Source organism: Physella acuta, unplaced genomic scaffold (assembly GCF_028476545.2).
Source record: "Physella acuta isolate Inbredline_101_S28 unplaced genomic scaffold, ASM2847654v3 ptg000308l, whole genome shotgun sequence".
Classification (NCBI taxonomy): domain Eukaryota; kingdom Metazoa; phylum Mollusca; class Gastropoda; family Physidae; genus Physella; species Physella acuta.
Window position 1 is genome coordinate 1,135,001 of NW_026731827.1, and position 15,000 is coordinate 1,150,000.

The 15,000-nt window shown below is 34.7% G+C and overlaps 1 protein-coding gene across 1 annotated transcript; it reads right to left on the bottom strand.

Annotated features, from left to right (window-relative positions):
* Window positions 1-761: 761 nt before the first annotated feature.
* Window positions 762-10,854, bottom strand: LOC131940030 (uncharacterized). The gene is made up of 9 exons (XM_059298568.1): window positions 10,788-10,854; window positions 9,657-10,276; window positions 9,472-9,519; window positions 8,591-9,379; window positions 8,094-8,279; window positions 2,832-3,080; window positions 2,424-2,588; window positions 1,825-2,063; window positions 762-1,683 (listed from the first exon to the last, which is right to left on the bottom strand). Exons 2-8 carry the CDS (start codon window positions 10,258-10,260, stop codon window positions 1,834-1,836), a joined length of 2,271 nt encoding a protein of 756 aa, XP_059154551.1. The 5' UTR covers window positions 10,261-10,276; window positions 10,788-10,854; the 3' UTR covers window positions 762-1,683; window positions 1,825-1,833.
* Window positions 10,855-15,000: the final 4,146 nt, after the last annotated feature.

Consider the following 15,000-nt stretch of genomic DNA (forward strand, 5'->3'; position numbering starts at 1 on the left):
GTGTGTAACATTTAAGTCTGAGCTTTTGTTCGTGTGTAACATTTAAGTCTGAGCTTTTGTTCGTGTGTAACATTTAAGTCTGAGCTTTTGTTCTTGTGTAACATTTTTGTCTGAGCTTTTGTTCGTGTGTAACATTTATGTCTGAGCTTTTGTTCGTGTGTTACATTTTTGTCTGAGCTTTTGTTCGTGTATAACATTTTTGTCTGAGCTTTTGTTCGTGTGTAACATGTGTCAGAGCTTTTGTTCGTGTGTAACATGTGTCAGAGCTTTTGTTCGTGTGTAACATTTATGTCTGAGCATTTTTTCGTGTGTAACATTTAAGTCTAAGCTTTTGTTCGTGTGTAACATTTTATGTCTGAGCTTTTGTTCGTGTGTAACATTTTATGTCTGAGCTTTTGTTCGTGTGTAACATTTAAGTCGGAGCTTTTGTTCGTGTATAACATTTAAGTCTGTGCTTTTGTTCATGTGTAACATTTTATGTCTGAGCTTTTGTTCGTGTGTAACATTTATGTCTGAGCTTTTGTTCGTGTGTAACATTTAAGTCTGAGCTTTTGTTCGTGTATAACATTTAAGTCTGTGCTTAATTTTGTATGTAACATGTGCGTCTGAGTGACAAGCTCTAGTTTGTTTTGTTTTTTAAATCTCTTAACAACATTTGGCACCAAGAAGTAGGCTCTAAGTCAAACTATTTTAACATATTTAGATTTAACATATAAACGAATTATACAAATTACATAGTGTATAAATAACAAGAAACTTCGTTGTTTATGCTTCATTGTTTATTGAGCAGTGCGTTAATGCTTACATTTTCTTCTTACTAAAACGTAACAACATGTATTGATTTTAAATATCAATTATTTCATTAACAAATGAAAATGGCAATTGAGAGAGTTTAACTTTTTATATTATCATGTCATGCCCTTTACACTCTCATGTCATTTACTAATGCCAGTTTAAAATGACTCGTAATTTTATTTTATTTGACAAGAAAATTCGGGTAAAATATAATTATTACTAAAAATATTAAAAAGTGCATAACATTCGACAGTAACATTAGACAAAATCGTATATCTTTTTTTTTTAAAAAAAAAGAATAATTTGTCAATATTTTAAATCTAGCACCCCTTGAATTCCTGAGTAACAAAAAATACACGTTGCCGTTCCTTGAATGGACATTATTTTTAAATGCGCATAAAAGATTTTCTTAACATAATTAGAAGCAGTAGAGAGCAGACTATTAGCTAGGTTATGGCTGCAGTGCTAACTAGAAAATTTGACGATAAAGTTAATTTTCGTCTATTTCGATAATAATTGATAACAGTGCTTTTATAACTGCTAGCGGGATTTGTTTTATAATAAACAAAAACAAAAATTTCCAATATTTTTAATTGTGTTTTGTTCGCCATTTTGTCATATCTTGGAAGTAGAATTCAAACTTTTGATCGTTAGACACACGATACATATTGTGTTAATCTTAAATATTAGACCAAACAAATTTAATTTATTTTGACATTTAAATTAAACAAAAATGTCATCGAGACCTCTGTCGTTAATTATGTAAGACAAATCAAACGTCATCCGTTAAAGACGTGATTAGACAGCAGCTTTTGTCAATGATGCGTTTCTGGTGCTCAAAGACTCGCGGCCATAGTTTATGTTCGACAGCAGAAATGTAATTTTTATCTGAAATGTAAAAATTAAGCTGTAGTAGTTCTCAATACAAAATGTTCACAATTTTGTGATAGTAATGTAGGCTTAATTAAAGAAGTTTTATAGCTAAGGGATGTTGGTGGTTATATAAAGTTAAGACATCCAAATATTTACCTGCACAGTTCAACCAAAGAACGTTTGGACAGTCGCTAAAATTGGCTTCTGACAAGATGGACAATGGGTCAGTAATTTCGAGCAGTCTGCGCATGCGTAAAGCTCACCACAAGGGAGGAAAAGGTCCTTGACGTTGGCCTTGAAGCACACTTTACACTTCAACAGCTGCTCGAGTTTGGTGTTTTCTCTCTTCAACACCTGGAGGGTCGAGTCGTCGGAAAAGTTGTTGATTTCATTCTCTGGAAGGTTTAGATCACAATCAGAAATACGTACAAACCGCAATACCTTTTAACATTTTATTCTTATAGTATAACCGGTAATTCAATTTTGTTTTATAAAAAAAAAAAGAAGTAAAAAATTAATTTTTCAAGTAAAAGAAGTAACTCTTCATGTTTATTTTATTTTAATACGAAAGAAAAAGGTAAATTTAAGATGTATGTAAAATACGACAAATATGTTTTGCTACGTCAAAATTACAAACTTAATTGTGTTCTACTTGTAGGCTTAGTCGGTGTATATAATTATCTTTGACTTCATCTAATTCATATTTTTTTTTATGTGAAGAATAAAATAGTGCCCTGACTCTCCCCTTCCTTTACCTAATTGATCATCAGGGGCTGCAGTACTAGTTCCATCCTTATCGTTAGCCAGCAGGTAAGGACAGGTGTTTCTGTACTTCCTGTGTTCCTCCACTACGTCATCGCCAGGTTTCCAGGACTTGAGGCCAAGGCCACACTGGAAACAACGGATGCAATCAGCATAACCTGAAAAATTAGAAGACAATTAATAAATTACGGTTTTTTCTTCTCTGAGAAAAAAAATAATATCGTTCACGTTTTGTGTGCAATTACTATTTTATTTTTTATAAAATGTATTTAATATGAATGTATTACGTTTATGAACGTTAATTTTATGTTATTATGGTTATAATACTTATTTACTTATTTAATTTCTAGCTATTATTTTTTAAGATTGTAGTTTAAAAAAATTTTTTAAAAAGAACGAACCGGCATAGAAAAAGCCGGCATGTGCCAGAACTTCAGGCCTGTGGATGTGCTGGAAATTCCATTGCCTAAAACTTGCCAGACGCTGTTGGTAGGCAATGTAGGCAGAGTACGTTGGTGTGCTGAGTACTTTATAAATAGGGGAAGTAACTACCCTATCGTTGGTACTTGCATCGTCATCACTTATCTGCTCCTGTAAGTTTGGCCGTGTTGTTGAGACGTTCTCATTGAGAAGATCTTCATTTGTGATTTCTGGTTAATAACGACAATATTACATGAGTTAGTTAACAAATGAATAAGCTATCTCGTAGTCAGGGGGAAAAACAAAAAAAGCAGGTTTTTATTTAAAGAATAAATTATAATAAACTATCTCTTGAACAGTGAACTGCCACCATACATTAATTTTTAGCTAGGCCTCATTTGTGTTCTAAATAACATCCTGTCATATATATGTGTATATATGTGTATATATATATATATATATATATATATATATATATATATATATATATATATATATATATATATATGTTTGTGTGTGTGTATTGTGCGTGTATAAATCTAGCACGGTTGTGAATACTGGGTGTTGTAAATATCTGCTATCTATGTGACTGGAATAGTTCTTAAGGCGTCAGATAAAAGAACGTCACGGATTAAAGGTCACGTAGAGCTTACAATTTACGCGTTATATGGCATGAATAGTTCCATTTATCTACGGGTAATCTTAGTCAATAGACTATCAAATTCTAAAGAATGTCTATAGGTCTTTTGTTAGGTGATTGTGCAGTATGTTTACATTGCATAATATATAAAAATAGAATGCTTAGTCATAGTTAATTTTAGACGGTTCAACATTTGTGTTATAACTGCTGAGTGCTCTATGTGTACCACAGTTATGCAGTGCAGAGGGTTTACTTATTTGATCCAGCCAGCTACCATTTCACTCGTCTCCAATACCAGGGAGAGAGTATTACACCTTGATAAACACTAGGTTATGTCACATTCAAACGAATCCACGACGCTCAGAGATAAGAGGACCAAGTAATTCGTATATGAATCTTTTAATCTCGTATCTACAACAACACACGTCCTTCCACACCGACGATAAGGATTCAACTGCTCACACATCAACTCATAGCAACCAACTCTCTAACCTAAAACGTCACTATCTTTCGTACTGCGTCATCATACCCATGTGTTCACTATGTGTGCGCACCAACCTGCCCTCAATTCAATACCTATAAAACATACATCATAACATTACCCCCCTCCCCATTCAAGCTAATCCCATTAGCTTCGAACATTTTCACCAAGTCCAACTATGTCTACCAACATATCATCTTCAACATACTTTTAACCTAACAATATCAACTAGGTGCTATACATGAACATTCATTCTATTTCCCAGTCCTAATTATTACATTACATTGTAATTTTCCTCCCATACAATTTTATTTTAATCACTCGCATTCAATAAATAATTTCTCTTGGGTTCTCTCCCTCAGATAAGTATTCTTGGGTTTTCACACACCTCTCATCATCATTCTACTCAGCAATGTCCATCTCTTGACACCAGTAGCTATAAAAGAAAAGTTATACCCAACATCCCATTAGTTTATACCAACACAACTTGTGATGGCGAACAGAGCCCCCAGTGCCACCATTTAGTGAACATCTGTGGTTGTTCCCATCTCTACATACAATATAAATGCAACTAGCTTAATCAATATGGCACTGGATCCCTCAGCTCCTGTAATAAAGTCCTATTAATACATGATATCAACAATCAACTCAGCATAAAAACTTCTCTCAACCTAGAAAAATATTCAATTCAGTAAATCATTATAGTATAACAAAATATTTCCACATCATGGATCAGGTAACCTTAAGATTCTCATCAACCTAGAGAAGTAAACATAGTCACATCAACACATATCATGAGCAATCAAACCCCATAAAAGTGACTATAGACATCATTAGTTCATAACATTAGTGTAATCATCATGCAACAACAAAAAGAACTTATCATCTCATTATTTATCATTATCATAATTATAATCTCTCTAGAACAACAACAAAGCTTCATCAACCCACATCGTCATGTATTAATCAAATAAAACTCAGAGTACTATCAATCAAGCACATCAACATATCAACATGTCTACATGCATATATATCATATCTTACAGAGTCTTTTCCTTGACAATTACCTCAGTAAAAAAAAATTCAATCACTAGCATCAGGCAAATTTGCTCTAAATATATCAGCCCAAACACAATTTGGATCATTAATCCTTATAGTCTCAGTTCCATCAGCAGAAGTCACCAGAGCACACTGTAAATCATTCAATTCCCCATCTTTATCTCTAGCCATAAAACATTGTGCCTTATTTTGTTCTGTATCATCTTTCTTACACCACTTTCTGTTTCTATTTCTATTCTGATTCCTATCTCCTATATTTACCTTAGTACTATCTGCCTTGTCAGAGCCATTATACTTTATTAAACTGGTCAATTCCTGTACTTTATTAACAAGTTTTCCAATTTCCTTTTCAAGGATGCTGATTTTGTTTTCTAAGTTCTGGACCTTACTACTTCCATTATAATCTCTTACCCCAGGAACATTTCCTATAATCAAGTCATACGGGCCTTTCCTAAAAACCACAGCATCTACATATCCGGTAATCTCTTTTGATCTGACAAAAACTCTAGCCACAGGCCAACTATAGCTCTTACCTCCAAACACATTTACACGCTTCCTTTTATTAGTGTACTGATGGGGTTTCACAAATTTGTCTCTAACAGCAATAATGGAGGCACCAGTATCCCTAATTGTCACTGTATTCATCCTATTCACTGAAGCTTTGAAAGTATTCATCCCCTGACAATTTTTATTTAACACTGCTATGTATACACTATCCTGATCTTGATTATAACTATTTCTCCCTGACTCTTGAAATTCCCTGCAATCTTTCCTCATATGCCCAGACCTATTACAACCAAAACATCTAATTTGTGGTCTATTTCCTACCTCATCCCTAACTCTAACCCTATCAGGACAATTTCTCCCTAAATGGCCTATCTTATGACAATTATAACACTTATATGATCCCTGGGAAACTACCTTTGGACTTGCATTATTCCTTCTGATATTCTTGTTGTCTACCATTTTACTATAATTTCTTTCTATTCCTTGAGCTAAAAACATATGACCAAATTCTGTCTCTTTCCTAATGGTTCTATTTGGATGGGCAGCCTGATATTTTTGACATAGGTCAGTACATGCAGCTAAGGTTCTGGGTTTCCTTTCTTGGAGATAACCAAATAAATCTTTATGGACTGAGGTCAAAACCTTGTTGACTAAAATAAATTCTTTCAAATTCTCTACTGTTAACTCTAATCCCGAAGCATCATACCATTTGTCAAAACTTGTTCTAATATTATTTGAAAAAATCTTGAAATCCTCTGTGTTTTCTGGTAATAATTCCTGAAATTTTACTCTGTAAGCTTCTTCTGTTAAGTGGTAATATTCTAACAAAGTCTTTTTGAGAATTCTATAGTCTTTCATCTCAACTTCTGTTAAACCCTGGCATGCATCTAATCCCTTACCTCCTATCAATACCAATAACTGTGTTCCCCACTGTGACTCATGAACATTGGTAGTTCTTGCTATCGTTTCAAACCTCCTTATGTACGAGTCAAGGTTGTCCTTGTACTCATCAAATTTTGGAATCTTCCCTAAAATGTTACTTTCATAATTTCTAACCTCCTTAGTTACTTGCTTGCCCACATTATCTAATTTAGCCTGTTCCAATTTCGCTTCATAATCCAACCTTACTTTTTCAATCTCTATTCTAGCTTGCTCATTAGCTTCAACCCTAACTTTCTCTATATCTAATTCCTGTTTAGCTATTTCACATTTATAGGCCCTACTAGCTGTCTCCTCTACTAGTTTCATTTGCCTAGTTACCCAGTTCTCTAAATCTTCACCCTTATATTCCAGACTCTGTCCTAACTTATACATTTTCCTAATTTCTTCTGTGTCCATTCTAGATCCAACAAAAAGTATCCACCAATAGATCCAAATCAATCTAGATCTGAGCCCTAGATTCACCTGTTTAAGAAGTGACCAAATCACCTTCTTACTGCACAATATGACACAATATATGACCCTTCAATTTAGAATATTTAGATCTACCAGCCAGATCACCATTACATTCATTAACTGTGATTAACCACAGAATTGCGAACGTATACAATTATACAACTAATATATAAATAATATATATGGTAGCTGAAACAACAATGTGGTAAAACACCCCACAGATGTACTCTAAATAGTAATAAAATGGTGGCACTTATCTTAGAAAACGAATTCACACAGATCCAGGTCCCGACACACACAGATCCCCTTGCAGCAGCCTTGCTTGTACAACACGTCTTGAAACTTGAAACACAGATCCGTCAGATCCCCTTGACTTTGACTTGTCCAATACGTCCCGGCACACAACACAGGTCCCCTTGATAAGTTCAATAAGTCCAGGCACATAAGTTCTTCTCGTTGTCTTCCACAAATGAAGTAATTCACGTTGATACTTAATACAGTCAATGTTTATACACACATCACTTTAGTTTCTTCCTGCCGCCGCCATGTTTTAAACGGTTCACGGTCAAGGTTGCGCTGACACAGCTGACTGGAGGTCATCGGAGTATTCAGCTAACGGTGAACAATCAGAAATGTCCGTAGTTAAATTGTATTGTACCGATATGGTGTCTATATCGATAATTCTCTGGTTCCTATATATTTTCCCACCGGTTCTCACAACACGGGTAACTTCAGAATAGATTCTACTTTCCAGTCGGATTTCCAGACAAACAGATTCTTCATAGGACGGTCGTTGGCTATATATATCGTTGTTTGGTTAACTCCACCATGTTATAACTGCTGCGTTCTCTATGTGTACCACAGTTATGCAGTGCAGAGGGTTTACTTATTTGATCCAGCCAGCTACCATTTCACTCGTCTCCAATACCAGGGAGAGAGTATTACACACCAAATTACAAATTTAGACAACCTGTTACACAACTACCTGTGAATTTAGTCTACTTTCCCATACCTTTTATGAAAGTTCTTATCGCAAATGAGGACAGACTGACAATTAATTTTGTCTAATCTCCCATACCTTTCAATTTTTGCCTGTCATCACAGATCCCATTATAAATTAGGACAGACAGACAGAACAAAATTTTGTCTCATTCCCCATACCTTTCATGACAGATCCACCTAGCTTGTAGGTCTTATCCATCCCATCATGTATCCACAAATCCAGCTGCAGGTCATGGGCGCCGTTTGTGTCCCTGTGACCTGGTTTAAACGTAACGATCGGGGCACCAGACGTCCCTGGGCAGGTATCTGCAGCATACAGACACACCTGTCTGGCACTGTGTGCACCTGTAGACACACACATATGAGCACCGACATGGTACATCAACTTTCATTTAAGGCCCTTTACAATTATTCGGCTTTGACTACTTTAATGACTCTCAATTTTAAAATTGATTACATATTTAATTTTCAATTAATTTCTAGTGTTTTAAAATTGTATTAATACTCGCTAAAAGTGAAGATTTTTTTTAAAAGGTCTACAAAACAAAAATAAAAAGTAATTACATCTTTCAAAACTCAACGATTTTAAGACCCAACCACAAAGTATGCATAGACTTCAAAACAAATAGAAAACAAATGTTAAAACATGTACATACCCTGTAAAGTGTTGATCTTGACCAGCTTCCTCCTGCGGCCCTCCCCCACCAGATCGTACTTGACCACCACGAAGTCGCCATAGGAGACAAATTTCTCCAGGCCGTGAGGGTGGCTGATTATGAAGACCTTCTTGGTGAGACACTGCTTCACCTGTCTCGGCAAATCCCTGGCCAGCTCCAGCAAGTTTTGGCCGGCTTGGCTGATCTGTTTCACTAAACCGTGATCTGATGTCTTACACACAAGGATTGATTTGTTGTCCCCTATCACGTGACTGGGAACTATTGACACGCCTTTTGCTATTTTCACGTTTTTTCTGCCGGGGTCGTCAAAGAAAAACTCAACAACGGAATTTTTGGCTTGCTCGTCGGTGGAGACCACGTGACGACTTGTCACGATGTAGATCAGCTCCTTGTCTTTTTTTACAAGTGTTGACAAGTATTTCTTGACACTGTCAAGTTTATTCCGGTCTTTGTGTTGGTCGGGTTGATTGGAATTTTTCTGAAAATTATCCAAGGCAACCATGCCAGTGCCGACACAAATCGTGTCACTGTCATGATGACTGACGCTGTGACAGACGACCCTGACGGTCAGGACCCCCAGGAGATGAAGGAACCTGAGGACCTTATGGTGGCGAGCTTGTGCCGGCAGATGTTCCAGGGTCAGCTTGGTCAGGGGGAAGTGGGTGAAATGTCCGGGGTTTTTCTGGCACGAGGTGCTGGAGAGGGAGGCGGGGGTGGTGTGTGTGCGAGGGAGGGTCAGGTGCTCGGGTTCTGACCCCCAGCTTTCTGCTGATAGAGGGAGGTAAATATGTGTGATGTGCAACAGTGACGGGTTTAAAGGTTATGATGGTCGGATGTGATGAGAGTTGCAAAAGACATACCAGGAGAGGCGTCAGCAGCATCGCAGAAATAGCCTGGGTCTCTCGTTCCTGTGACAGATAGAGTTGTGTGTTAGTGAAATAGTTAGGCCGTGTTTATGAAGTTTTGTCATATATTCTTAAATATAAAATAACTATTTTGCCAAACCATTTTTAAAATGTTTGAAAACGTATGAAGTTATGCCTACCTGATTGTGGTTTTGTTTCTTGTGGAGTGTGAGTACATCTTGTCAGGCTCGTCTGCTGTATGTGAGTAGATCTTGTCAGGCTCGTCTGCTCCATGGTGCCCGGAGATGCATGAAACCCGTCCACAGCCAGATCTATTTGTATAGTGCTCATGTCGACAGGTTCACCATCGTTGCTGAAATCATCTGGTTCTATCAATCTCCTCTCACACGGGCTGTGGTTTTCCTCTGTGATTTCAGTTGTCAGCGTCATCTCCTCTCTACCCTCCACACGTGCTGCTGATTCATGTTGAGAGTGTAGTCCGTTGTCCTGTAACCTCCTGGTGCCGGTTAGGTTGAGGTGGTGTCCGGCCAGGTCTGGGGTGGGGGCAACAAAACTACAGCCAGTTGAATGATACTTGCTTGATCTCAGAACTGTTATATCCCCGTTGGAGTGAGACTCGGCTATGGGAGATGTTGTACCACAGCCAGCACACACAACGGTTCTGGTGTTGTGAGAGTAGAAGAACCCCGCCTCGACAAGCTTGCTGACGAACATCTCAGCCGGCATCTGGTGAGCGGCTTTAAACGAGGCTAGGCGCTCAAGGACAGAAGTTAACACAGCCATTCGAGACTTGGGGACGCTGTGGATAGGAATTCCATATAAAGTTTTCTCAAGATAAATTAGGAACTGTGTAATTGTAATTGTTACAGTCTGGAGACTAAAAATCAAAATAAACAATCGGTATTTATGTTTACCTAATTTTAAACGTATTTTAAAATTATTTAAGCTTATATTAAACTTATTTTAAGCATATATTAAACTTATTTTAACCTTACTTTAATCAAATTTCAAACGTATTTTTAAACTTATTTAAAAATTATTTTAAACTTATTTTTAAAATATTAAACTTATTGTAAACTTATTTTAAACTTATATTAATCTTATTGTAAACGTATTTTAAATTTATATTAAAATTATTTTAAACTTATTTTAAACGTATGTTTAACTTATTTTCTGATTTTTAACTTATTTTAAACTTATATTTAACTTATATTTAACTTATATTTAACTTATATTTAACTTATATTTAACTTATATTTAACTTATATTTAACTTATTTAAACTTATTTTTAGAGACGTATAAAGTTTACCTCGCTCTCTGAAGCCCTTTAATCTGCACTGTAACTTCTTTTAGCAACGTTGGCACTTATAGTCTCTTTTTATAGTTATGCAACACATTGCAATAATGGGGGTTACCCGGTTTTATTTTAAGTAGCTATAAATAGATTATGACTAAGCAATAGCAAGTTTTCTTCGACGGCAAAACGATTGTGTTAACGTTATACTTTACAGAATCGAAACGATTCTGATGTTATTCTTTAAAGAATTGCTACGGTTCTAACGTTATATTTTAAAGAATCGATACGGTTCTTTGAGTTTCTAAAAACATTATAATAATTGTTTAACAATAGTAAATAACTATGTATAAATGACAAAAGGTAAGTAGGCAGTTAGATCTGGGAATCTCATTTGTATACAAACGGAATGACGATGTATCGACGTACTGGTTTAAACTGGTTTAACCTGAAACTTTCCTGATATATATATATATATATATATATATATATATATATATATATATATATATATATATATATATATATATATATACATACATATATACACACACACAAATATATATAAATATGTATAAATATATATTTGTGTGTGTTTGTGTGTGTGTGTGTGTTGTGTGTGTGCCTGTGTGTGTTGTGTGTGTGTTGTGTGTGGTGTGTGTGTGTGTGGTGTGTGTGTGTGTGTGTGTGTGTGATTAGAAAGTATAACCAAATGTTATACTTTAAAGAAGTCTCACAGCCCTCAGAAAATCCCTACCCTTTAATTTATTACACAAAACTTCACTATTTCGTTTTCAAATTTTATTCATTATTTACATAAAATATATTATACAAAATGTCATTCTAATTTTAATAAACATAATTCTTTTTATCGTGAAAATTCGTCTTTCAAATCACACTAGTACTTGAGGCAACTAATTTAATAACATTATTATCGAATAATATAACAGTTAAACCTTAAAATATTCTTTTCTGTCATAGAAATAGATACAAGATGTGTTTGATATGAAGTGGCGAGATTTCTGTTTGAAGTCAGTTTGTTAGTTAGGGTCACACAATCTGGAAATAGTTTTTTTTATCCTATTACTAGAGGAGAATTTAGTTAGCAATTAAATTATAATTAAAAAGTTATTCTCTACAATCAGTCATGGTTTTATTTTCTGGAATCTTTCTGGGTTTACGTCACCCTGTGGAGAAAAATCAGAACATCTGTTTTTTAAACCTAAGTGCATACAAATTATAGGATTAATTTTCTGTAAACTTTAAAGGAAATGTTTGTGATTTGCATGCCCTCTAAGAATCAGGAAATTACCTCCCCTCTCCATCAATTATCCCTATCAGTCCCTCCTACCGCCCCGCGTCTATTACTGCCAGTACATTTGCTCATTTGCTTAACTTTATTACCAACTTATCACCCAGGCAATTTAGGTTAAAGATATGTTAGGGATATGGTTATGGCTAGATATAGTAAGGACTAGGAATATGGCTATGCATATGCTTAGAAATAGGAATAGGGATATAGGGAAGGAAGAGGAAGAGGGATAGTGATAGGCATGATATGTATTCTAAAATATAGGTTAAGTGGGTATTCATTTATATGTATGTATTTTTGTATTTTTATGTGTAGGTTTAGTACCCAGTTTTACAGTGTATACTTGTTCAAAGATTGTGTAAGGCATACTTTTCAGCAGTGTCTATCTAACAATATACAACGATACAAATGTTCTTAACTTAAGAAAAATAAACGGTAGCTGTTGCCAGTATCTTTACGTGACACGAAGGACACTGAATCAGTTGCTTTGAACATTCATGACAGGCCAGGAGTTCCCCACAGGGCAGGAATAATTCTCTGACCTGACCTGTGTTGCACACTTTACAAACCAATTGCTCTTTTAGTTTTCTATTCTCCTTCTGTAGAAGATTGATCTTCTCTGGTTTTCTGTTTTGTAGAATATGTTCTAAAAAACGTAATTTATATTTTTTTACAAACAAGTAATCAAATTAGCACTAACCTAAATGTATAATAAAATAAAGATTTAAAAAAACTGTATAGTTACAAGCTTTTAAATGTACTGAAATTTTTTAAAAATAAAACTAATTTGCTTTCTTTATTAAAAGATTCGGTCGTTCATGAGATCTCTTGCATATTTTAGCGACAAAAGAGCTTTTATGAAAGAAAGCAAATTAATTTATTTTTCGTTTTCAGAGCATTTAAAAGCCTGTCGGTATAATGTTTTTTACATTCATTTTCTACTTTTTGGTATGTCTAATTTATAAAGTTGACACGACTAAAAATATTTGCTCTAAAGCACCATCAGTACCTCACGATATCTAAAAGACCTATCTGCTCCTTGAAAAGTACCGTCCGTGACCGTATTTTAATGACGACAGCAAGTTTTAAATCATGTTACCTCCCCTTAGTTTCAAATCGTTTAAAAACTTTATTATCTGCCCCTAACAGCCTTCATTAGATCGATCGGCTCTACTTCTTCTGCGTTGTTAATTTTAGTATTGAAGGGGATCCCCTCCAACAAAATTAAATATACGTGTCAACTGGTTGTCCGCCATTGATTCCGATTTCCGCCTGCTATTCTTTTTGGATTTGCTTCCTTAGCTTTTGACCAACCAAGAACTAACTACAAGGCAGCAGCTGTTTACGATTGTAAGCATTTTCGAGAACGACAACTCACTAGACTGTTAGGGTAATCACGTCTAGCTAGTTAATATAAGTTATCTTTCCTTCTGTTATTCAATATAGTAATCTATCGAAGGATTTGATTTTGTTATCTCCCCTTAATTTTCAAACCGTTAGATTAATTTTTAATGATTAATTAAATATCTAATTGAATTTTAAAAAATAGATAGACTTGTATTGTCATCGAAGCGGAACTTATCTGGAAAGTTTGAACGATATCGTGGGTTAAAGTTGAGCTACAAGATTTGCCACAAACCCACAAACAAACCAACAAAATAAACAAACAAACAGACGTTACGAACTAAATAAAAGCTTGTAAAAAGTGGGGATCATTCGTTTGGGGTATTTTGAGGTATTATATTGAATTTAGTGTTTTTAACGGACCCATAATTTGAAAATTCATAAAAAATTAGTTTGTAGATCTGCACTTAAAATTTTTAGTATCCCAAAATATGGTACAAGATTATGTATTCATTGTTTAATGGTCTTATAATATAATATTTATTAATGGTGGAAATCCTACGAAGAGGTTATTTTTTAAAGTGGCCTCCGTTGACATAGTCATTATGATTTCCCCACCAATTTTTACTTTATCGTGTACGAAGAATAGAGGACGCATTGTAATCGTGCAAAAAAATCGAAATTGAGATTTTCACAAATCTCGACGTTTTAAACGTCCTTGAGCCGGAAAAATATCGTTTTGCAATTTTGTCCGTATGTCTGTGTGTGTTTATGTATGTATGTTTATATATATATATATATATATATATATATATATATATATATATATATATATATATATATATATATATATATATATATATATATATATATATATATATATATATATATATGTGTGTGTGTGTGTGTGTGTGTGTGTGTGTGTGTGTGTGTGTGTGTGTGTGTGTCTGCCAATTCGATAACTTGAGTTCCGTTATAGCTAGGTTGATGAAATTTCATATAAGTATTATATCAAATTAGTAGTTTTGTATCAACTTTTCAGCGAATTCCGATAACCGGAAGTGAAGCTTATTATTCTTTTAGTTTTTCAATGGCCTATAACTTGAGTACTGTTTCAGATAGATAAACGAAATTCTATTTTATTTTTTAAAGTTTAAATTATTAAAAAATCGTGTCTATATCCCGAGTTGCCATCCCACGTAGTATTATATAAGAATGTTCGAGAAAGTTTTGGGGAGATCACTCCCGGTTTGTTTTTAATGAAAATACAAATGCGGATGAATCTTTAAACAGCTTTAGAGAAAAACGGTTTCCTCTCTAGCATTAAAAATGTTTATATACCGGAGCCTACCCCCTTAAAGATCTTCAGCGTAAACATCAATTGGACATTTGTAATTAAATACTTTCATGGTTGCTTATTTGTATTATGTTAAAAGTATAGCTAATATTTCTAAATAGTAAATATCGAAAATGCATACAACTTTTTGTTCTAGATAAAATACAAATATACATATCTAAACATCCCACCTTTATGAGGTGTCGTTTCTTTCAGTCCATTGATCTCAAACGATC

What these genes read in the sequence shown, in the direction of transcription:
- LOC131940030 (XM_059298568.1), bottom strand. Translation starts at nt 10,260, where the DNA reads ATGGCTGTGTTAACTTCTGTCCTTGAGCGCCTAGCCTCGTTTAAAGCC. An exon ending in TGCCGGCTTTTTCTATGCCG is followed by an intron (nt 2,589 to 2,831) that starts GTTCGTTCTTTT and finishes CTAATTTTTCAG; the next exon opens with GTTATGCTGATTGCATCCGT. An exon ending in AGCCCCTGATGATCAATTAG is followed by an intron (nt 2,064 to 2,423) that starts GTAAAGGAAGGG and finishes TAAACCTTCCAG; the next exon opens with AGAATGAAATCAACAACTTT.